General features: G+C 44.4%; 1 protein-coding gene across 1 annotated transcript in view; it reads left to right on the top strand.

Annotated features, from left to right (window-relative positions):
- Positions 1–23714, top strand: part of macf1a (microtubule actin crosslinking factor 1a) — a 199157-nt gene that overhangs the window by 128716 nt on the left and 46727 nt on the right. The window contains exons 46-64 of the mRNA XM_070846005.1: positions 621–812; positions 900–1073; positions 1374–1497; positions 1668–1867; positions 1963–2280; positions 2431–2597; positions 4020–4176; positions 4301–4412; positions 5354–5416; positions 5912–6150; positions 6461–6590; positions 7676–7875; positions 8264–8491; positions 8577–8853; positions 9207–9805; positions 10026–10214; positions 10310–10516; positions 11780–12097; positions 12221–12403. Of these exons, the coding sequence (XP_070702106.1) occupies positions 621–812; positions 900–1073; positions 1374–1497; positions 1668–1867; positions 1963–2280; positions 2431–2597; positions 4020–4176; positions 4301–4412; positions 5354–5416; positions 5912–6150; positions 6461–6590; positions 7676–7875; positions 8264–8491; positions 8577–8853; positions 9207–9805; positions 10026–10214; positions 10310–10516; positions 11780–12097; positions 12221–12403 (4077 nt within the window). The remainder of the gene's footprint in view (positions 1–620; positions 813–899; positions 1074–1373; positions 1498–1667; positions 1868–1962; positions 2281–2430; positions 2598–4019; positions 4177–4300; positions 4413–5353; positions 5417–5911; positions 6151–6460; positions 6591–7675; positions 7876–8263; positions 8492–8576; positions 8854–9206; positions 9806–10025; positions 10215–10309; positions 10517–11779; positions 12098–12220; positions 12404–23714) is intronic.

Raw genomic sequence — 23714 nt, 5'->3', positions numbered from 1 at the left:
TTTAGAAAAAAATGCTCCAGACAGAAAAACATGCATTTTGGCTGTTACTTTCTCTGTCTGTACTTGGCGTACACTGGCATGTCTATATCTGTGGGTTCAAACCAGGGCAGGTTGAGCTGCAAAAGCAGGACTGATCGTAGAGGCACTGGGGCTCTGCAGATGGATTATATTTGCTAAACCTGGTTTTAGGCTCTTTGTAGTTAAGTGAATTTGCTGAGAAATATCTCACTGCTCTCACTGGACGAGAGCAGCTGAATAAAAACACATCCTGCTCAGCTTTGCTTTTAGACCTTTAATTATCCATGGAAGCCTGAGTTTCCACGCGCAGTTTCCATCCATCCTTATGCCCTGATTTACAGTCACACACACTCTTCTGGGAGCCACTGAGAAACTCCACTGAAGCAATTTGAGATCATTTTCTTTTTAAGGCTCCCTTGATGTCACATTTACAGTGTTTTATATCCCGCTCTTACACATTTTTCCCAGCAGTTCTGGACATGTGAACTAGCTCCCTACTGGTCATGATGACGGTTTCCGTTAACACGTTTTTTTATAAAAATGTAATTTATACATGCATGAATTTGTCCCCAAATGACCTGTTAATGTGTCTGTATTTCCAGCTTGCTGAGGATGTAATTTGCCACAAGGCCGACCTGCGCTTCGTCTCCATCTCCGGTCAGAAGGTTCTGGACTCTGTTCAAGGAGCTTTGGAGCAAGTTGGTGATTCAGACCAAGCTCTGGACAGCACCAAGCAGCTGGTAACTGACAAGCTGCAGGACGCTAACCACAGATACACAACACTACACACCAAGGTGAGAGATAGTTGAATGCATTCTAGAAATTCTTACACATTATCTTGAATTTACAAATACATTGAAATTCTTCGTTGGTGTGTGCAGTCAACAGAGTTGGGCGGCCGTTTGTCCGGCCTGTTGGAGAGGTACCAGCAGTACCAGGATGAGGTCGTCTCCCTCCACTCCTGGCTCAGCACTCAGGAACAGAACCAAAGCATAGCTAAGCCCAGCGGGGAGACCGATCCCCAGAACCTGCAGAACACACTACGACAAGTACAGGTGAAGTAAAGATTACAAACATCAACATAAACATAACACATAGTGAGGAAGGAGGCAGAGACAGAGCACAGACGATGTTCAGGGTATGGAAATATCCTGTTCATGATCTGGGCCCGTCGACAGTCATCTTTCCCAGCCGCTACATCATGTTGAGTACCAAGTTTAAATTGAGTCCAGAAATGAATGTCTGGAAAAAGGATGGAATACTAAAATGGAAACTATGTGGGATTCTTGTCTCGGTTGCCTTGTGAGCCATAGAAATAATTGCATTTTGACTATAAGTGTGTCCTCTGCCCACAGCTGCTGCAGGACGATCTGGCTGAGCGTTCGGTGCAGCTGGAGAAGGTGAAGAGAGCAGGAAGAGATCTGGTCAGCACAGATGAGTCTCCTTCCTTGAAAGCTGTTGACATCCTCTGTGCTGCAGGTAACTTAACCCACTAAATCTGCCCCTCAGTCTGAAGGACAGACCACTGCTCCTGAATACGGTGTTTTGTCTCAGTTTGTATATTCAGATTACACTGTTTGCATTTAGCAGATATAAATGTGTGAATGGAAAAATGACATGTTTTTATTTTGCCACATACTTATTTTCAGATGGTTTAGAGAAGAGATTTGGCTCCCTCTCTGCGTCTGTGTCCGAACGGGCAGAACAGCTACAGACAGCTGTGGCCCAGTCTGTCAGCGTCCAGGAGGGCCTGAAGGTTCTGCTAAGCTGGCTGGACAAACTAGTTCTGAATCCTGGACCAGTCGAGCCCACTGCACAGGCTGTACAGGACGCCCTGACCCAGAACCAGGTAGGAGTGAACCCAGAGGAAACTCTATAAAAAAAAAAGCGTAGGATGCAATCATCAGCAGTATTTACAAACAACTTCTCCTCTTCCATCCCCAGAAACTGCGGCAGGAGCTGCTGTCCAGGCAGGGCAGCGTGGAAGCAACGCGGGACTCTGTTTCCAAGCTCCTCCAGAGCTCCGACGCCTCCACAGCCTCTGGCCTCCAGGGTGCTTTAGACGAACTGACTCAGCGCTACGCTGCAGCACAGGCCAGCCAGGCCGAGAGGGAGGCTGAGCTCAAAGGGCTGTTGCCAAGGCTGGAGAGCTACGAGCGGCTGGGGACCGACCTCCAGGTCTTCACCCAGAGCCGATGGAAGGCTCTGAGCCCGGCGGGTCAGCCAGACCGCAGTGTGGATGACTACAGGCAGACCATTGAGGTCAGCCGAAGGGTTAAATTTCTATAAATAGGTCATCTGCAGTATGGACTCATTTCAGTTCTATAGTTTTGAGGTTTTAAGACTAAATGTCTCAACGGGCATCAGAGGATTAGTTCGGTCAGCACTTTTGTCCTGTGTGTCTTTTCTCAGGAGGTCAGATCCGAGCTGGAGCAGGAAGCTGGCCAGCTGAAATCCTTCTGCAACCTCGGCTCCGAGCTCAGCCAATCGAAAGCTTTCAGTAACACTCAGAGCTTATTGGATAATGTCAAAGGAGTGTCTGATGAGTTCACCCAACTGGAGGCCAATGTCAATGAAAGGTAAAAATGTGAATAGAGAACATGTGAGAAGTGCCTTTTTTCATTGATGTCAATCGGTGTTAAATATGCAAAACTTTCTGGTTGATAGTAAAATAGATTTTTTTACTTGATTTTACATGGTTACTTCAGCAGGAAATGTTTCTTCTTATTAAGGTTGAATATAAAAACGGGAGAATAGGAATGATTATCCTAAAAACTACAGATTTGAACATCCTGAATCTTTTTCATCTTTAGAAAATTGAGCAGTTCCCGTAAGTTACACAAGAGGGCACCAGATACAAAGCTGTTAGGAATCTATTTGTCCTTCAGCTGTTCGATGTTTGGATGTGACTTTGGTTAATTCCAGTTTGACCGAGAGCAAATCAGAGACTCTTTAGAAACAGAAAGAGTCAAACTTAAGAATTTGATTTGATTAGATTTGATAGGCTTATTTATAAAAAATATTGTTGGTGGCTCTGCAGAACATATAATGCCCCTGGCATTTTCTAAATTTGTTTTCTAAAATTGTAGCCTTCATGGAGCACCAGATGCTATGCCTGCCCTGTTTAATGTCCTATCAGTGAGCGGCCACACTCGAAGCCTGTCAGAAGGGGCCTGGCAATTTATAAATACTATTGTATGTTGAGTTTGGTGAGCCAGCCATATAAAAACAACCAATATAGACTGTGTTGTATTGGAATATTTACTGATCCTCTATTAAGAGATAAAGAATGTGATTAGTAAATAATTTATCTATAATCTAAAATATGGATGCTAGTAGGTTGTTGGTGGTAGAACATACTGTACATGATGAAGGGGATTACTAACTGTGTTACATGATGTTTCACAGCAGTTGGTTGCCAAGTACTGTTTGTGTGTTTGCGTGTGTGTGTCGTACACGTGTACAGATTCTGTGTGAGCTGATGTGCAGTCCTGGGTGCTAATATAAGCAGAGTGACACGGCTCATTGTCCGTCCTATAAACAGCCTCCTCGGATGACTCCCAGCCTCGAATCCCCAGGGGGAGAAAATAGCAGTACGATAATGATACTGGTCCATGCCAGACTTCTCAGAGCTGTTTTGTCTACAGGCAGTCACCACTTTTCCAGTCATAGAGCGGAACTGATCACAAATAAAGAGAGGGTCAAGGCTAATGTGGACACAAATAATCCCTGTCAATGGTGCTTTGTGTATTTTTTTGAGAATTAAATAATTTCCTTCGGGATGAATAAAGTTGATCTTATCTTATCTTAAAAATAGCTTAAGAGAAATCACATGATTGTTTTAATTTACATTGAAAACATAAATATGTGATTAAAGCTGAATTTCCTCTGCTGTCCTGTCATCACCTCTTCTTCCTCTTTGTGCAACTCCTCCACATCTTCTCTTCTTACTTTCTTCATATCACCTTCCTCCTCCGCCGCCCTCGTTTTTCCTCTCACAGGTTTGCTGCCATCCAGGCCTGTGAGCAGCAGCTGCTCCAGTTCCGCGGCCTCTCTGGCTCCCTCCTCCGGTGGCTTCAGACGGCACAGGACCAGCTGCCGTCCAAAGAGGCCAACCTCAACACAGAAGGCCTGCAGAGAAGAGTCCAGCAACTCAAGGTGTGTGTGTGTAAACAAGTGTAAACAAATTATGCATGTGCAAATTCAAATGTTTGAATCCAGTGAATCTATCGTGCTCTTAAAGCTCAGCGACTCAGTAAATTAAAGTATATTATGCTTTCAGGACTTGGTGAATGACTGGGAGTCACAGGGATCAAGGGTTCAGGATCTGAACAAGACTGGCTCAGAGCTGGAGTCCCTCATTATCGACATCACCGCTCCTCAGACCAAAGCTGGTAAGGAGGAGCTGCTGCCAAACATCTCAGTGGTCTCCCTCAGGAGAGAAATGACTTGTGTTCCTCATGAGAGCATTTTTGCCAGTGATTTAGGTTTCAGATGATGCAGGCGGGAAAACAAGCACCAAGGGGTTTGTAAAATGTGACCTGAGAGCTCAGAACTGAAAAACAAATCATGAACAGCGGGGAGCAAAGACGAGGGCATAAATTATTTGGCTCTATGGTTATGATGTTTCGTTTTTGTTCCAGCTAAAGTGTGACGGGTTAGACAATGAAAAATGAAATAGGATGTGCTTCTAACATCCAAAACAGCCTTGTTACCTGCATATTTTGACATTGGTGCACCCAGGTGCTAGAAAGGGGGCAGACCTGAGAACACCGTGCTCGCAAATACAACAAAATCACAAATTTAGACCTCAAAAGTTATCATATATATATGAATTTCTCCAACTTTGTAACTATAGAACCACTCTCTGATTATTCATTCTTATACACACAAGTTAGAAGTCAAATTTTGTGGAAGTTTTGAAGAATTTCTTGGTTGTAAGGATTGAATTAGAAAACAGATCACAGATTAGATGGAGAGCATAAGTGAAGCATTTACACAAATGTACGTAGCTATTCATGTTACTTTTTGATACTTCCATTAAATTTGTGTTTGATGTAAAGACTATGGGTATCCTCCATGTCTTTTCTCACCACTCTCGTCTGTTTCCACGGCTTTTGTGCGACGTCCTCGGCTCTCCCGCTCAGCTTCGTGTGCTCTGAGGTGTGAGCTGGCAGGACTTCCTGCTGCTGTTGAGAGCTTGTGTCAGAAAATTTAAACGTGTCCACATTTTTTAACGTGGGGGTACACCGCTGGTCTTGTTTTGTTTGTGACCACGCTTGCATGAGTGTGTTGTAGTTCCACTGTCTCAGTCAGGTGTGTGTCTTTCTCCCAGGTGCTCCTCAAATCAATGGCTCAACAGGTCCCAGCAGTGTCAATGGCATTCACACCTGTAAAGGTGAGCTCTCTCTCTCTCTCTCTCTATAGCTCTCTCTTCCTCTCTCTCTTTCTATTAATTACCTCTAAGGATAAATTCTAATACCAATTGAACTGTGTTTCGTCTGTATAGGTGTTTGTGTTTTCCCCATAACAGTCACTTTGAGAGACAACTGCACTGTTCTCTGTTTCAGTGTTTCCACTGTGCTGTGCTGTCCTGTGTCTGTCAGCTGTCTGTTCATGCAAAACATCTGTCAGTTGCAAATATGTTCAATTGAAAAAAACATATCATCATTGTAACATCAGGATCTACAGACCTCCCTTCATCAAGGCTGCCTAGTAGTTCTTATCAGCTTATTAGCTTTATTTTGCCCGTCTATGCTAGCAAATTAAAGCTAGTAAATCTTTTCTTTTAAGATTTACTTGTTTTCATTTTCCGTATCTGCTCCGCTACTAGTCTTTGCTTTATTTTGCTCTATGCTAAGCAGTTTTCTCCTGTGTCTCATGGTGCCCTCAGACCTGACAGAGCTCCAGGTAGCCGTATCTGATGTGAACGGTCGGTATGAGACGCTGGGCAGGGACTTGAAGGAGCGTCTTGGTCGCCAGCAGGCCTCTCTGGAGCTGAGGCAGCAGGCCAGGCAGGGCGCTGACGAGCTTAAAAGTTGGTTGACAGACAGAGAGCACAGCCTGAAACAGGGACAGACCGCCTCCCCCTCCAAACCTGAGGTGGTGCGCGCCCAGGCCCAGGAGAACAAGGTAAGCGAGTGGGTCCATCTGCTGTGCATGTTCTATGACCCTTTTCCTACTAAAGGACACCTGATGTATATATTAACCTTTGTCCTTTCTTAAAACAGTGCCAACAATGTCATATCCATTTTTAGTTTTGAAAACTGCAACAGAACAAAATACTTAGCTCTGTGCTAAATTCAAACATCACGACTGTCATGTTTGCTTTCTCTAATTTATTGTGTGCGTGTCTCGTTGAATAGATTAGTAGATTCATAGATAGAGTTTTTAAGTTGGTGCTTCAAGTCCTGTCATGGTCTCCTTCCCTTTCTTTCTTCAGGCCCTGCTCTCAGAGCTGGCTGAGCACTCTGGGAAGGTAGAGGAGCTGAAGAGCACGCTGAGAAAGCTAATTGCTGACAATCCTGATTCCCCTGAGGCAGACACCTGGAGACAGCAGCTGCAAGAGATAGGTATGTGCTGCAGATGACAAAAACTAAACGAGGGCATGCATGTGTGTCAAGATGATGGAAAAGCCACTTTAGAGGAAATTAGAGCTCTGTGTCAGCTAATGCAGACTCCAAAAGGCAAAAACTAAAGTAGAATGATGTTAGTAAAGATGTGGCCAGAAGACTTCAGCTACTAGATATATTGTACTGCACAGTACTTATCAGTAAAGGAACCTGTGTCAGGAGAGCTATTATGAAGAAAGTATATTGTGTCAGAGAAAGAACACTGTCTAAGGTCATTATGTTACTTTATGTCTGTTGGGCCTTTTGACAAATATGAGATGATAAGAGAGATTAAAAAAAAAGGTATAGGTAAGACTATAATAGAAACACTACGTAAAACTTTGAGGAAAAAAGGACTATACATAAATATATGTGGCTAAAAGATGTCTAATTAAAAGACAAGTATTGTTTTGCACATGCCATTGTTCTCATTTTCCTTGAATAAATTAGAAAAATGAAGTTGCAAAGGAAAAGGTGAGGTATTTTTACTGTTTTTGAAAACCATTAAAACGGAAGTGGCCGTGCCTCAGAATTTGTAATCATATTTCTGAAATGCTGAGAAACTGAGATCAATATGATGCAGGGAGAGAGTGGGAAGTGTTCCTGTCAAAGCTATTCGTTCACTAGCTTACTTGATATTTTTACCAGGGCCTCCTATGAGGTAGCCGAGACAGAAATATTTAAGGTGAAATCCAAGAAGGAGGCCTTTATATTGGGTATTTCATAATGCCTTTTCAAAGCCATATGGACTGAATACACACTGCTGGATGCCCAGAACATGAGTCAGAGAGGGAGAAAGAGACAGGACAGGTAGGAGGACGGGCAGAGGAAGAAAAAGTGTCTTATTGTTTCATCTGTGTTATTCACATGGAGTCAGGCTTAAATCAAGGCTGCCCTCATTTTTCCACTGTACTGTAATTGGACTTTAATGTCGTTCAATTCAAAGAGAAAAAGTCATTCCCTAAGAAGGAAACCAGACAGAAAACATGGAACAATGAATATGCTTTATTACAACCTGCTCCCATTTCGATTGGTTATTTCCCCAGACTCCCGCTGGCAGACGGCCAATCAGACTGCAGCCCAAAGGCAGACTGAGCTGGAGACGTGTGCCGATAGGCTGGGCAGCTTTGCCTCAGCGGCCAATCAGCTGGGCCCGTGGCTGAGGGAGAAGGAGCTGATGATGAGCGTGCTGGGACCGCTGAGCATCGACCCAAACATGCTCAACACTCAGAAACAACAAGCACAGGTATTTGATAGAAGACTGTAGTCAAAATCACAAACACATAACGTGGTTATCAATACAGAAGATTCAGCATGAGGAGAAATACATCAAAGAAGCCACAGAATAAGGAAAATTGATAATTATATGCACTGAATGAACAATAAAGACAATAAATCCTCCTCAGTCACACTTGAAACATACAAAGTACAATTAATTACAAATCACACATTAACATGTTAGAAATTTCACAGTGATTAAACATGTCAGAGTGTCATAGTGAATTTTCTTCAGGCTTTCCTTTGTTTTAAACACAAAATTTACTTTTTTGCTCATGAGTTGTTTTATTTTTCATGAAACCTGATATTTTAGTTCCTCATCAATAATGTTCTCTCGCCTCTCGTCTTTCTTCAAGTTTATGCTGCGTGAGTTTGAGACCAGGCGGCCCCAGTTTGACCAGCTGACCCAGTCCGCAGAGGGAATCCTCTCCCAGACTGGCGACTCAGCTCAGGACCCCAAGGACCTGGCGGAGGTGCGGGCTGAGCTGGACTCCATCTCCCAGCAGTGGGAGGACCTAACGAACCGACTGACTCAGAGGTCAAACAACATCGACCAGGCCCAAGGAACCAGCGAACGGTACCAGGTACGTCTTAGTTAGAGCAATGGCTTCATGTCTTTCCTGTGACCGTGACGGTTTGATTGTCTAACCCTCCTCCTCTCCTGCCCAGGCCTTGCTCAGAGAGCTCTCCTCGAGCGTGTCTGCTCTGAGCGAGAGATTGGACGCTCAGGCCTCGCTGAGCGCTCAGCCCGAGGCCCTGAAACGTCGCCTCCAGGAAACCGGAGAGATCCGCTCAGAGCTGGAGAGACGGCGGACCGAGCTGGCCGAGGCTCAGAGGCTCTGCCAGGAGCTGAGCGCCATCGTGGCTGAACCCTACCTGAAGGAGGAGCTGAGTAAACGACTGGAAAGTGTCAGCGGACCTCTGAAGAGTTTAGAAGAGCGCGCAGGTTTGTGGAGTTTATGGTTTATAGTAACAGTGTCATTGGATCATAACAGATCTTGGTATTCTGTAAGTGTTCTGGTATGTTTATGCTTGATTTGTTTTACTGACAGTGATTTTCTATACAGAGAAAATGGTCCACTTCAAGGATAGTTAGTTAGATTTTGATATATTCACACAATATTCCTTTTCAAACGTAATTCCTTTTTAGCAGTAATGGGAGTATTGTTTTGATTAGAAGAACACACAACAAGTCCACTGAAATAAATACAACAAAAACTCCACAAGTCTTATTTGTTTGAAACTGTTTTTCAGTGTTTATGTTTGTAATCCCTTGTGCTCTTCTTTTCTTTCCTCTAGCTGACGGTCTGTCTCAGCTCCAGACGGCCCTGTCATCCACTCAGCAGTTCCAACAGATGTTTGAGGAGTTGCGCTCCTGGCTTGACAAGCAGGCAGATCCCAGAGAATCATCCGCCGACTCTCTGCCCTGTCAGCCCGAGGCCATCCGCTCCTTGCTGGCACAGACGGATGAGCTCCAGCGTGGGATCGCCAGCCAGCGAGGATCCTACGAGCTGATTCAAGCTGAGGGAGCGTCACTGCTCGCCACTCTCCCCGCAGGCGGAGACGAGCGCTCTGTCCTGCAGTCTCGCCTGGCCTCCTTGAGGCAGGACTGGGAGAGGCTGAACCAGAGAATCTCAGATCGAGAGGGCAGACTGAAGACCACGCTGAGCAAAGCCGACACCTACCAGCAGCACAAGGCCGAGCTGGCGCCGTGGTTAGCAGAGTGTGAACAGAAAGAAGGACAGATCCAGCCGTCACTGGACTCATCGGCCCTGGACGAAGCCTTGCAGAAGGCTCGAGGTCTATCACTGGACCTGGAAAGACGACAACCTCTCCTCGAGGCGTTCAATACTGCAGCAGATCAGCTGCTGGAGCAGTGCTGCATTGGGGAGGAAGAAGTACATAATTTTACTGATTTCAGACTTTGATTTCTATTATTAAGTGTGTTTTGTTGCAGTACGTGTATGAAGCTTCATTTACTTCATTGTCTTGATATGCTTTATAGCTAAAATCTTTTTTTGTTTTACTGTCTCGCACGACTTGTTAGTTCTGTAAAAGTCAAATAATTCACATAAGAAAAGACAGAAACTAAATGTAATGTAAATACATTTTCTGTAGGTACGAGATGAGAAGGCCCAGCTGAACCGCAGGGTGGACAGACTGGGTGAGAGCCTCCATAACCGCACCTCCCAGCTGGAGGAGCTGGCTGGCCGCCTGAAGGAGTTTGAAGAAGGCCGACAGGCTGCGGAGAGGAGGCTGGAAGCCGCCAAGCACCAGATTGAAGTCCAGGAGGCTCTTGGACCACAGGTACTGAAAAAAAACACTGTTCATTATCCTTATTAGTATATTTCTAAGTCATAATTACGGCTCCGGCAGTTTAATGTTTACTCCTCTCCATTCAGGCATGCAGTGCTAAGAGCCTGGAGCGGCTGAGAAGTCAGCAGGAGAGTCTAAGGTCCCTGAAGCCTCAGGTGGTCTACCTCAGAGACCTGGCTCAGGGGCTGGTGCAGGACTCACCACAGACACCGGGAGGCACCACTGGGGGGGCACAGAGGCTTCAGGAGCAGGCCAGAGACACAGAGAAAGAGTATGAAGAAGTTACAGACAAGGTGAGCAGCAGGGTCATAGGAAAAGATGCCAAAAGAAATGGCTTATTTTATTTATTTTAATAAATGCTCCAGATTGTGATCAGTGGGTAAATAAGGACATAAAACATGCTATTATACAACTATTACATCTGTAAAAAGTGCTAAAAGCATATTCCCTCTCTTGACAGTACTGACAGCAGGGCACATGTAGTTGCAGCACAGGTAGTTCTTTGTAGCTTAGCGTCACCACTCAACACTTTATTTCATAGCTGATTTGTTTTAGGGAGAGCTTCCTCCTCACAAACCTGATCAGAGGTCACCAACGAAAGCTAGTGGATCTCCAAAATACACTTGACCCATATATTAAAGTAGAGCAGAGTCGGTGTAAAAACAGCAGAACATGAGGAGAGAGGCGGGGAGCGATGAAAGGAGTCATAACAGCCATAAATGAATGTAACCACAACAATTTATTCTGTCTGGAGGGAAAAGAAGTTGTACAACTGGGGGAACTATTTATACCAAAGGTCACTGTGTGAGAGGGTGTCAGATCTAGTGTGTGTGGGTGCTTTGCAGATGAGTGTCAGTGAGCTGAGAGAGACCAGGACAACTACAGTTTGGCTATTTGAGTTACAGCAGTCATATATGGTCATTGTGGACATTCAGCACTTTATCATAGTTTGAAATGTAAACCGGAGCGTCAAGAATTCATCACCCACACTGTTGCATCTATTTTCTGCAGTCCATCTTCCAAATATACCATTTAAGGCCACAGCCACCACAGGAGCTCTAACTGTACATTAAAGCATCAGACTACACTGTTATTCACTGAAATATTGATCTGGTGCCATTGTTGCTGAGAAAAGAGTTGCTGTGCTGTTGGAGATGCTGGAGATCACCCACTCTTAGATAATGCTTCTACTGTCTCTTTCCCAAACCTACACTGACACAATCTATTTTTACTTGCTGCCGTGTTGCATAATCTTATGGTTTGGATGCAAGTTTTTCTGTTCCAGTGAATTTGTTCAGTTTTGACAGTGAAAATATTAGTGCACAGGCTCTTCCTTTAAATCATTAGTTGGTGGTGTGATTAGATCATCTTTTTATATACAACAAATATCATCACTGTCCTTTAATAATAATAATAATTACTAATGTACGTCTGGTTTTGTCGGCCATTTTGTGACAAATTGCAACTGTTTGCAAATAGATCCAGATCATGAAAAGTTGACCTGCTCATCCAACTTCTCAGATTTGATACCCCTTTTCGTCTCTTTCTTGCCTCAGATCGAGCATTGCTGCTCCTCCCTGGAGTCCCGGCTGCAGGGTGTCGGTGAGGTCCAGTCTCACGTGCGTGATGTCTTCTCACGTCTGGCCGACCTTGATGACGAGCTGGACTCCCTCAGCCCAGTTGGGCGCGATGCCGACTCCCTCGCCTCTCAGGCCGACGCCCTGAAGGGCTTCTTGTCCCGTCTGGCCAACCTCAGGACTGAGCTGGAAGGGCACGCGTCAGAGTGCACCACCATGCTGCGGCGAGAAGGCTCCTCCCCTGACCTCCTGGCTCTCAGGAGGGAGACGGAGGCTCTGAGCCGCCAGGCCGGCAAGGTGAGGGAGGAGGAAGAGGCTGGTGATGGTGGCAGTCACGTGATTTGAACATAACATTGTTAGTTGGAGTTGAATTGGTTTCATCCAGTCACAATTCCTTCATTTCTGTTCACTGTTCTCCAGCTGAGTGAGCGCGGCCAGGCCAGGTTGGACCAGATCGAGGACGCTGCCGAGAAGGTTCGGGAGTTCTACAGGCTGGTGGCCGAGCTGCAAGGCCTGCTGGGAAGGGCCGAAGAGGGGCTGAACTCACAGGGCCTGGTCGGCACAGAGGTGGAGATGATCAAACAGCAGCTGCAGGAGTTTAAGGTAGGCTGGGCTGCATCTGGCTGGTTATATCCATGGATGTGATGTGTGTGAACTGGCAGATTGGCAATGAAATCACAGCGGAGAATCTGACTGAAACCTGATTTGCTGTGGTTTCTAAAATTCTCCTCTTTCTTCACAACTGTGTTTGGTTTGGTTTAGCGTTTTCTTTGGCACGGACATGCTACATGCTACATCCTTGTGTCGTGTGTATGAGTAAACGTGTGTTATTTAGGTAAAAATGTGCGAAAATCTAAACTGAATTCAGAGGAAAGGTTGTACTTGTTTGTGTTCACAGTCTCTTCCTCTCCCATCGTGCCATTGAATGTAATTTGCACAGTTAAACAGAAAATCTTCAGCGTAACATGAGCTTAGGTTTATGGCACAGCTTTGTGTGTGTGTGTGTGTGTGTGTGTGTGTGTAATGAATAGTGACATTCAATACTTGTCGCCCCTCCGAGGAGGTCTGTATTCCTCTTTCCTCTTGCTCATACCTCCAGAGACTATGAGGCAAGGGTCTCTCTCTCTCTCTGGCTGTGTGTGTGTGTGTGTGTGTGTGTGTGTGTGTGAGACTCCTGCAGTGTGTGAGGAATCAAAGATGGTGATTAGTTGAGTCACAAGACTCCTTGAAATGGATGACATGCTGCTGAATCACAGATCTTTTGCTTTGTATAACAGCTTTAATGCTCTTCCGGTGTCTTAACATTTCTCACTAACTCCAAATGAAGTTTGATTTAAATAAGTCACGACATGAACAGGAGATTCCAAAGCAAAATATTCATATATCAGACTCAGATTTTCAGAAGATTATCATATTATATCTTGTGCACACGTATTAAAGACACCGGTGCCACATCTAGTGATACAACCATTTTATACAGTCTAATAAAATACCTTATAAATGGCTAATCTGGAGATTTTATGGTTTGATTGGGAGTCCCTGAGGCTTTGGCAGGCAGATACATATTTACCCAGGAGAACTGCCAGTTTTCCCTCTGGAGTCACCATTAGAAAGTAGTGGAAGTCTTTTTACTGAGGAAAAGATCTTATATCTTCTTCTCCTTCTTCTTGTCTTTCTTCTTCTTCTTCTCTCTCTCTCACTCTCTCCTTCCACTTGGTCTTCAAGCACAACCCCTCTGGCGTCTGTAAAAGCTTGGAAAATGTCTGTACTGACTCTGTTGTTGTTGCTCTTAGCTCAAGCACTTGACGAATATTGTCAAGTATGAGAAGTTTTTTGAGGACACAGTCCCCGGTGAGAAACTCCTCAGTGTTAGTCTGGCTTTTGCACACTGCGTCTAAAGTTAGTACGTGGTTTTAAGTACAGTTTGCAATATTTTCAGTGTAGAAGAAGTACTTAAAAAATGCAAGTTAATGAGAGATTTCTAGTCATCACTGGTTATTACAGCTTGACATCATAAATGAAATATTATTTGCATTGCAAAGATGTGCTTTTGACCAATGGATTTACTTGAATTGGGCCAAGACATGACAAAATATGACTCATCCTGCACTAGAAATATACAGATTGCTGCGTTAAGGATAAAGATGAAAGAATAAAGAAAATGAGGGACTAATAAGCAACACAAGGACATGTGGAATAGAAATGAATGATCTATTCACAGTTATCTTCATGTAAAAAATAACTGTATAAATTACGGCTGCAACTTAGAATTATTTTTTTATGACTGTCACTTTATTAATAACTATTCATGTATTCATAAGTAAAGTGACAGAGAATAGGTAAAGATGCCAATCAGTGTTTCTCAGAGATATTATGTCTTTGAATTAGTTATTTTGTCCAAACAACAAACCACAACTCAAACATTGTCAGTTTACAAAAGATAAGCAGCAAAACCTTTACGTCTTCGAGGCCGGATTCTGTAAATGTGTGGCATTTTTCTCAAGAAATGACTCCTACGATTATCAGAACTGATTAAGTTTCTGCAGTTGAATAATTGACTATTGGTTTAAGCACTAGTGTGAACTCCCTCTTTATAATCACTGATGTATTTTCTTTATGGTGGGCAGAGAAACATCAGTGGCTCCAATGCCAGAAAGTCATAGTTATTTGGTCATAATGTGAATATGTTCATGTTTATATTCTGAGTGAGGAAAACAGACTTTGCATAAATAAAACTAGAATAGTATATTCTTGTAGTATACATTAAGACCTGAACGACATTTAGCGCATTTTTGCTCATTTTTTCCTCATTTAAAGACAAATTCCACTTTTCTGACTAGAGTTGCATAGGAGCTGACCACAGGAATGTGCTCCGCTGGCACCTACATTGTATTTTATTGCGCTACTCGGCTGCTGGCTTTATGGGTACAGACTGCTCTCTCAGTCTGACTACTATCATTAAAGAGTACATTTTCTAGCCATGATGTAATATCCTGTCCACTTTAGAGAACTATGCAAGTATCTGAGCGCTCAGGACAAGTACGCACCATCCCCATGCACAACCAGCACTCTTAACCATTTTCTCCCATCTGCGTCTGCAGCGAAGGTTATGCTTTTTGAGAGTGATTGATGAGTCCTGTGATACAAGCACTAATCATTTTTGTGCATTTGAAAAATTTATTAGGACTCCTGCTCGCTCCCTGGAGAGTTATCGGCTCCACTGTTGTTAAGACGTGTGGGTGGATCAAAGAACATTTTTTCTGTTTCTCTTCATCCAGCTTTTAATCCCTGCTCTCTTATCTTTTTTCTCTGTCGTTTTACCTTTTTTAATTTGACTATTTGAATATTTAGTGAAACACATTCATTGCCCTTACATCTCTCTCTTGCCCTACTAACCTCTCTGTGCTTTGTTTCTTCGTCACCCGCTCTGCCTGTTTCTGGGTCTCTCCCCCTCTCTCTCCCCTTCTCTCTCTCTCTCTCTCGTCTCCTCTCCCCCCTCGCCGGTCTTTTAATGAGAGCGAGCCATGTGAATGTGTGGCACAGAACAAACGGACGGAGGAGATAAAGAGGTGCTGAGAGAAGGATGAGGGGAGGGAGGGAGAGTTTCAGAGAGAGACAGGAAGAGAGCTGTGAAAAGCTAAATAGGCTACACTCGAAGAGGAGAACCAGATCAGACAAAGAGCGTGAAGCTGTTAAATGTCTGATGCAGCTGAATGGATCCTGTCAGTGAGCAGGTCTACAGGTGCACCAACACCAATCTGCTTATAGAAATATTTCAGTCAATGCTTTTCCTGATATTACAAACTTCATATGACACCAAACTAAAGGAGGTCACTAAGAGCTGCACGTTCTCTTTTTGATCTCTGCACGAAATGTAAAAAAAAATGGTAACTAGTTAATCCACTAAGGAAGGAAGAGGAACTTAAATGAATAAAAAGATTACTGAGGATACTTAAGGATACAAAATGAATAGCTGAATAAAGATAATTCTTTTGAACTTGAGAACTGATTTGTTTTAATTCATCTTACTGTGTAAATTCATGTCATTTAATTTATAGTATTTTTTCTGGTAGAGCAGCTCGTTCACTGATCACAGGGTTGGTGGTTCGATTCCCATCTCTGGTCATGTTGAAGTGTCCTTGGGCAAGACACTGAACCCCGTGTTGTCCTGCATGGTGGCTCGCTGCTTTCAGTGTGTGAATGAGCAGCAAAAACCTTGTAAACCTCCATATAAAAGCAGCAATTTACTATTTCTTGCATGCATCTGAAAAAGAAAATCTCTTTCAAAATTACAAATAAACGAATTAAGCCATTCACGGCTTTACTAAGCCAAGATAAAATAAACCGAAATGTAGGAGTTAATCATGTTATTCGTGCACTGATTAAGATTTTCCTCCATTAAAGGTGAGAACTATGAGCTGAGGCGCAGACACGCTGGTGGCAGACTGGCTGCAAAAGTAATAGCAGGGGCAGAATGTATAATAGCTACTGTCTGCGGGGTATGTAGAGCATAGAGAAATGGTCTGTCGCTCTATCTGGGGTAATACGAAGGGGTATTTATAGGAGGTAACGGAGGGAGGATAGCAGGGGGGGTATTGTTGAGAGTAGAGAAAGGGGCAGAAAATAAGAGTCAAACAGGGAGAAAGATGGCAGATCATCATGGAGAGCAGGATCGCGAAGCGGGCTTACAGATGCACAGAGAAAGATAAAAACATAATGGGATAAAGACACAGTCAGAGGGGTTTCCACATATTGCTTTTGTCCTCTGCCTGACCCTGTTTGGACTCTATTTCATTTTTATCTTCTCCCTGTATTGTAGCTGCAGTATTTTGCCTCCCTCCTGCTCTAATAGTCTAAAGAGGCAGAGAGAGAAGAGGAAAAAAAGATGTGAAAATCTCTTTCGTCCACTCTTTGAAGCCGCCCCCTGTCAGGCTTTGTTTCTACCTCCTCTCCCACTCCTCTCCCCCTCTCTCTCTCTCCCTGTAACCGATCCAAGCTCGGCTCATTTCAAACCTTAACATGTCTGTCTGGCTCCAAAACAGACCAGGCCACCCCTCTCCCCTCTCCGCATCCCCCTTCCCCTCCCCCACCAGACCCCATTTCCAATCCAGAGGGATGATGTCATGCCGATGCTTAGAAAGACGAGGGGGCTCAGGGCGTGTGTGTGTGTGTGTGTGTGGGTGGAGGGCTGCCATGGGATAAGGGGTCATGGGAGTGGGAGGTGATGTTGTCAGATTATTTTTTAGAATTCCCCAAAGTGATCTCACAGAGAATTACTGGGTCAATGGGAGAGTGAAAAGTTGTCTGTTTGCTGCTTATTCATCAGTGCTAAATTAGCTCACAATACAGAGTAAGTTGAGTTTAAAGCATCAGTACTTTCTTTGTACCAACTGAAGTTTGTCCCATTTTCCCATCAGTAGTGGCACCAAAACTCAAGCAGGCTATTGTATCAGAACTAATTTGAACGATACCCATCTTTAAAAATAACTGGTCAACATGAAAACAGTGAAAGCAGCAGCAGTTTCAGTTCTCCATCAGTGTCTATGTAGGATGTGTTCAAACACAGTACTGAGTGTGGGTCACCCGTGTTTTGGCAGCACTCACAACCATAATCTGTACACCATAATCTGAAGAAAATAGATGTGAAGCATAAAAATACAATTTAGGTTGCAGTTGCGTCCATATGGTAAATCACAAGTGGCTATGCAACCTATGCAGAAAGTTGTATGGACTGGAAAACACTGCTGTGGTGTCGACACACCGGAAAATCACTCCTTGTTTGCAGTACTGTCCACCAGTTTTTGTGAGTGTGGAGCGTATGTGCTATCCTGCCCTCAGAGATTCCCACAATGGAACGTATGAAGTAGTGACCACGTCACGTCCACTGCTTTCTGCTAACAATCCCTCGCTGCAGTGTGAAATCTCAGTTTGCGGCTCACAAATCGAATAAAGTAGTGAGCGGGGCAGTGAATGAGCGAACTGGGGAGTGATTTCTGACACAGCTTGAGTTTTGTATGAGAAATCGGGTCAAAATGTCGCCGTCTGTGTTTCCCAGTCAGAGTATCACAATTTATCGTGTACATGTTTATACATGGCCGTGCTGTCTGCACATATGTGCTACTGTGGAATCTGTGTTTGTATTTAGGGTCGCTCCATGGCCCGACACGAGGTGTGTGTGTGTGTGTGTGTGCACTCTGCATCAGAGGATGCTTCTAATTCCAGTCTTTTTCGGGGTGCAATCTGGAATCTCAGCTGTCTCCTCACCCCACCCTCACACACACACACACATTAGGGTGTGGCATCAACATCCCTCTGCATGCCCCTGGCTCCCTCCGTCCCTAAGCAGCTGACAGTCTCTGGGTGGGTTGAGAACACACACACACACACATACATGCACACACTGGTGTTTTAGCAGAGGGGCGTAACTGTATGAGGCTCTAAACCCGTATCTGCAGATGGACATTCCTGGGAAGGGCTGGTTAGTCTGGGTGACAGCAGAGCAGGAGGCATGTGTGTGTCTTTGTGCACACGTGTTTATAAAAAAACCCCGTCCTAAATCATCCCTGCACACCTCCTCTGTCTTCACCCCCTCCATCTCCTTCTCCCTCACACCTTTCACCTCCTCCTCTCTATTATTCTCTGCTCCTGCAGTCTCTCTTATTGTCCCACCACCTCATCATCCTGTAGTTTTTACTCCTTGGAGAATCTTGAGGCTTGTGACTCACCGTCCTTCCCCGCACCAACTGTGTCAGCAACTATTTAATGATGGGACTAGAAGTCAAGCCAAACTGGGCCAGCAGCTCACTGGTTGTCTTTGCTCCGTGCTGTGAGGCTTGAGCGTGTCCTAATTTTCACCTATAAAGCTGCTTACACATTAAAATTTTAGTAATTAGCACATAGTAAGTCAGAAATAAACATTTTGACTTCAACGCTAGTCTGTAGTACTGGCTGAATGATAGCATGTGTTAAAACAAACCCATGCAGGGTAAACCATGATGTGTTCCAGGGAGCCCATATTTAATGTCGGCGAGTCCGAGGCCCTCAGCTATGTTTCCGTTGAGGTCTGGAAATCATAAATCATTAGTTACATATAAAATCCCAGGATAAAACTACATGTCCTGCGTTTGGAAGGTTACTGCACAAGAGTCCAAATGAAAACAAAGTGTGTCTGGGTTTTTTTTTTTTTTTTGTGGCATTTTTCTGCTTTATGTGATAGTTGACAGTAGAGGGATTAACAGGAAACGAGGGGATCACATGCTGCAAAGGGCCCAGGCTGGATTCACACCCAGGCCACTGCGGTAAGGGCTCAGCCTTCTGGCACGCACTCCACCAAGCCTTCAAACATTGTTTTAATTCTTGTGTTTTTGAGTAAAAAAATCTGTGTATCATAGTGAATATATACTTATATGTGTAAATCCTCAAAACCATTTAATGAAAGTAAAAACTGGACAATGTCTGAAATAAAGTATGAAAGTAGTCAATGAAAACTAAACACTGTAGGGATACATCCAGGTTTTCACTCCACTCACCGGAGTTAGAGCCTGTTTTTGGCTTTCAGCAGCCATGTTGGTTCATCTAATTCAAACTCAAAGGTTGCGTGCAGTCAGAGGAGTTCAGTGTGTCACAACCCAGTAACCCTCCCATGACTGCCCATCTAATCCAAGTCATACGTCATCTGGACAGCGCTGTTCGCTGGCTCTCTGGATTTTCCTGGACCACTTTCTGTCTGCGTTTTAGAGCCTGATAGTGTGTGTGTGTGTGTGTGTGTGTGTGAGAGTGTGTGTCACTCTCAGCTTGTCTGTACATGTGTTTTTGTGTTTCTTTGTGTGTTTCTGAGTGCATGACTCTTATTCCGGTCTGTGTGTGTGTGTGTCTCTCTGAGGGGCTGATTGAATCACACACACGCTAACATAATTTCTCTAATCATATAACCTGATTCATTCGGCTGAACTTTCCTGTAACCTGCTGGCACACACGCATCGCTCACCTCTCTGTGTGTCGAGAAAAGTGAGTGATTGTAATGATTTTGGATTGTTTGATCTAAATATGTCTGTGACGGTGTGTGTGTGTGTGTGTGTAACGTCTTAGCCTTTCCACTCTCAGGTCCTGTATTGTTTCAGCTGTTGTGAATTAGAAAGGCATGCCACGGCTCGGCCTAGCCTTCTCACTTTCCATCTTTTTCCTCTCTCCTTCTCTCAGTCCAATGAAATCCAATATACTCTCCTGAGATGACGAATATATGAAGATATGTCCAAAAAGAATTCATATAATCGTTCTCTTTCAGAGGACTAAGCTAAATAAATGTATTGTTTTACCTCAAACAGAATGTGTTGTTGGTCACAATTCAGAATGGCGCGAAGGGAAAACCGACACTCACTGTCTTAACTCGTACTTTTGAATGTGTATTCAATTTGTTTCACATGCCTGCTATTATTTCCACATATCTCAGGGAGAAGTATCAATGTGATAAAAGATAAACTGACTCAAATTGCAATTGTATTAGTGAAGTGGCCAAGAGCAGAAAAACTGAGGGAGAGCAAAACCGAGAAAGTAGGAAAACAAAAACACCTTGACTTTAACATATTTATTATGTATGAAATGTAGTTTTTTTTATCACAGGTGATATTATTGCTATACATCATAGTAAGTAGAAGCCTTCTGATAAAGGAGATGCCTAAACTAATACATATAATTCATGTATTTTTCAAAATAGAGCTGTCTTAAAGGTTTCAGGCTTTTTTTAACATGATGATTGCGAAATCATGGTTGATCCACCTGCTGATTTCTAACAACATACAGAATAATGTGTATTAAATTCTAAATTGAGTACAGAAATACTGACAGAGATTTTTGGAGTTGCATTGTACTGTAGAGGTGGTGTGAGAAGGAGAACCAGGTGGGTGTGTGGATGTGTGGGAGGTGGAGGAGACTCAAAGAAAAAGAGAAGAGTGTGTGTGTGTGTCTGAGAGGAAAAAGAGAGAGAGAGATGACCTCCAGCACTGACCCCTCAGTGGGCAGCCTCACAGGTGCTGTTTGGTGTGTGTCCGTGGGAGAGAGAGAGAGAAAGAGGAGGTCACTGAGAGAAAGAAGAGAGGATATTTTTACCACACTAAAACGCCCCAAATGGTGTAAACCACCGCAGAGAATTGACCTCCAAAGTGTTAATAATGTGGAAAGTCCTTCCTGCATTAATCGCACATGGACATTAAACTCAATCTGTAACATAGACCGCTGGCTGCCAGCTGAATGAAAACACACCGCCCCACACACACACACACACACACACTGAAAGCCAGCACAGCCAAGGAAGTGTGAAGTTTTTATTTGCTTTAAAGAATGTGTGTGGTTGTGTGTGCACGTACAGACTAACTTACCGTTAAATTGAAAAGCACACAAGTAGTTGCACACCTGCACAGGGACGCACACACTCCGAGAAAATCAGCCACAAAATCTGCAAAGTCTGAAACTACCATTATGACCAGCAGTGGTGTGTGTAGATGATTGACAGCCGTGTTTATTGAAGTTATTGAGCATGATGGCGCTGATGCATGCCTTATTTGCTTAGAGGTGTGTGTGTGTGTGCGTGTGTCATCAGTGTCTTTGTGTGATTTTGTGTGTGTGTGTCTATGCCGGGTCCAGGTCTTTGTGTCTGTTTCTGTGCCTGAGGAAGGTTGAGAACAATAAATGCTTTCACACACACACACAGGCAGGTGAAAGGCTCCTCTAGTTAATATAAAACTACCCCAGAGAGTTGGAAAGAAGGAGGGTGGCTTCGGAGAGTAAAAGCACAGAGAGAGGAAGCAAGATGGCAGCTACATTTTTCCTGCTGCCAGGTTAACACAGAGGGGGATGGAGCGTGGGACGGAGCGTGGGAGATTGAAAAACGAGACAATGAGGATGAAAATGACATTAAATGACTGTTTTCAAGAGGTGGATTATGGATTTACTCTGACTTGGGAGGGAGGGACAAATGAAAGGAGAGAAACAGAGAAAAGTGTATTTTCCTGTCGACAGGTGTTCCCCCATGAGCAAATAAACGACCCAGAAAAGTCAATAATACATTCCTGGTGCCCTCCACCTGTGTTTGTGTTTATGTCACTTAGCTGCACTAAGTGGTTTCAAGCCTCTAGATGCAGACAAAGGCAGATTGAGCCTTCACCTTAGGCAAAACCACAACAGCATTATGTGTGAATAACAGGCCATTTAGTTGACGCTGTGATCCAAAGGGCTACACAGCACCATGGCGGTAAAGTTTTGCACCACAGTATGACCCCCAGGGAAAATTAAACCCCTAATCCTCTCGCCCCTTCACTCCTCTCTCAACACCCTCCCTCCTCCTCTCTCCAGCCAGTTCTGTGACTCTTTAACCAGCCGTGACGACTGAGGAATGAATGAAAAATCATAGGAGAGGAGGGGAGCAGGAGTGGGTCTGCGGAGGAATCAGGTTTAATCTTAAGTAGATCATGGGGGGTCATGGGTGGAGGCATAGACTCTGCCCATGTCAATAAGTAACAAGGCTGTGGAAGTAAGGGGTAAAGGCCGTCGTTTAAATGAGCACATTAAATGAGCTTAATCTGTTTATCAGTCCCTCTTTGTCTTTCATGCCTACTTCACTCTTTAGTTTTTACATGTTTTCGGTACTTTTTTCCCCACTACCTGTCCCTCCATCTCTCCTGGTAGCTGGCCCACATCTGCGAATACTTGGATTTAAATCTTGTTGTGGTCTGTGTAGAGGGGATTGTCGGTTAGCCGTGGGTCACGCGAGAGTTTGTGAGCTCCGCTTGTGTGCGTGCTTGTGTGGGTGGGTGTGTGCAGCAAGCCAGTGACAAACCCCTTTTGTTTCTATGAAGACGTTTGCCTTGGACGCGGCAATGACAGCTGCAGCGCAACTGACAGAGAGGGGGTGGGTGGCTGGAGGGGGTGGGTGGAGGGAGGGCAGTTAAAAAGAAAGAGTGGAGTATTTAGCATATTTGACATGCAGGCCACGGGGAGCTCTGTGCAACAGTTGAGAAAGAGAGAGCTCTTCTTGTGGATATTGGAAATGTGTTTCAAGGCAAAAGGAGCGAGCAAGAAAGAAAAGGGGAGAGAGCAGGCGAGCTTTGGTTCAGATCAGCCGAGCTCTGCCAGACTGCTTTAAACAAACAAACAGACTGGCTGGAAAAGGAGGGCAGAAGAGAAGAGAAGAGGAGGAGGAGAAGGAGGAGGAACACCACAACTGGCTCTGTGAAGCCTGTAACTTTGGATAACAAGAGAAAAAACAAAGTGGCTTGAAGGTCCCTGCCTCTGCTCTGGGGCTACACAGGTTGCCATATTTGCTGGTATCCCCCTTCTGACTGACTGGGTGGCTGTTCAGTGGTTTTGTGTGGCATCCTGAAGAAACAGAGTGCAACCCCCACCTCTCCTGTTTTTGTGCAGACCCTTTTCCTCTAGGCCCCCAGGTCTCTCCCTCAGACACACACACACACTCCCCAGCCGGATTGGGTTTCAGTGAAGGCGCAGACGGGAATGCACAAGTGGAGCCTGTGAATATCACAGACTTTTGTGTGTGTGTGTGTGCATCTTTTCCATGTTTGCTTTTTATGCCGGCAGCTCTTTTGCTGCTGCCGTCTCTACCTCAGCGCGATAGAGAGACTTTGGCTCAACTGGAAACCTGTGAAAACTTTGACAATGGAGGCGATAATGGAGTGAATAACAACAAACTGGGCTCACTTCCTTGTCTGCCTACAGCCAGGACAATCGCTTTGGGAAAAAAAAAAAAAAAAAGACAGCTCATTACTGATAAGCCTCTTTCTCTCCCGTTGGCTAACAGTCCCGCCCCCTCTCTCCCTACCTCCATACCTCCCTTTCTTCTTTCTTTCCTTTTTCTTTGACTCTGTATCATTTCACTCAGAGGACAGTGTTTGAGCCTCAACTG

This window comes from Pempheris klunzingeri, chromosome 16, assembly GCF_042242105.1.
Source record: "Pempheris klunzingeri isolate RE-2024b chromosome 16, fPemKlu1.hap1, whole genome shotgun sequence".
Lineage (NCBI taxonomy): Eukaryota > Metazoa > Chordata > Actinopteri > Acropomatiformes > Pempheridae > Pempheris > Pempheris klunzingeri.
The sequence above is the reverse complement of the archived record's forward strand: the minus strand, read 5'-3'. Positions and strand labels throughout refer to the sequence as shown.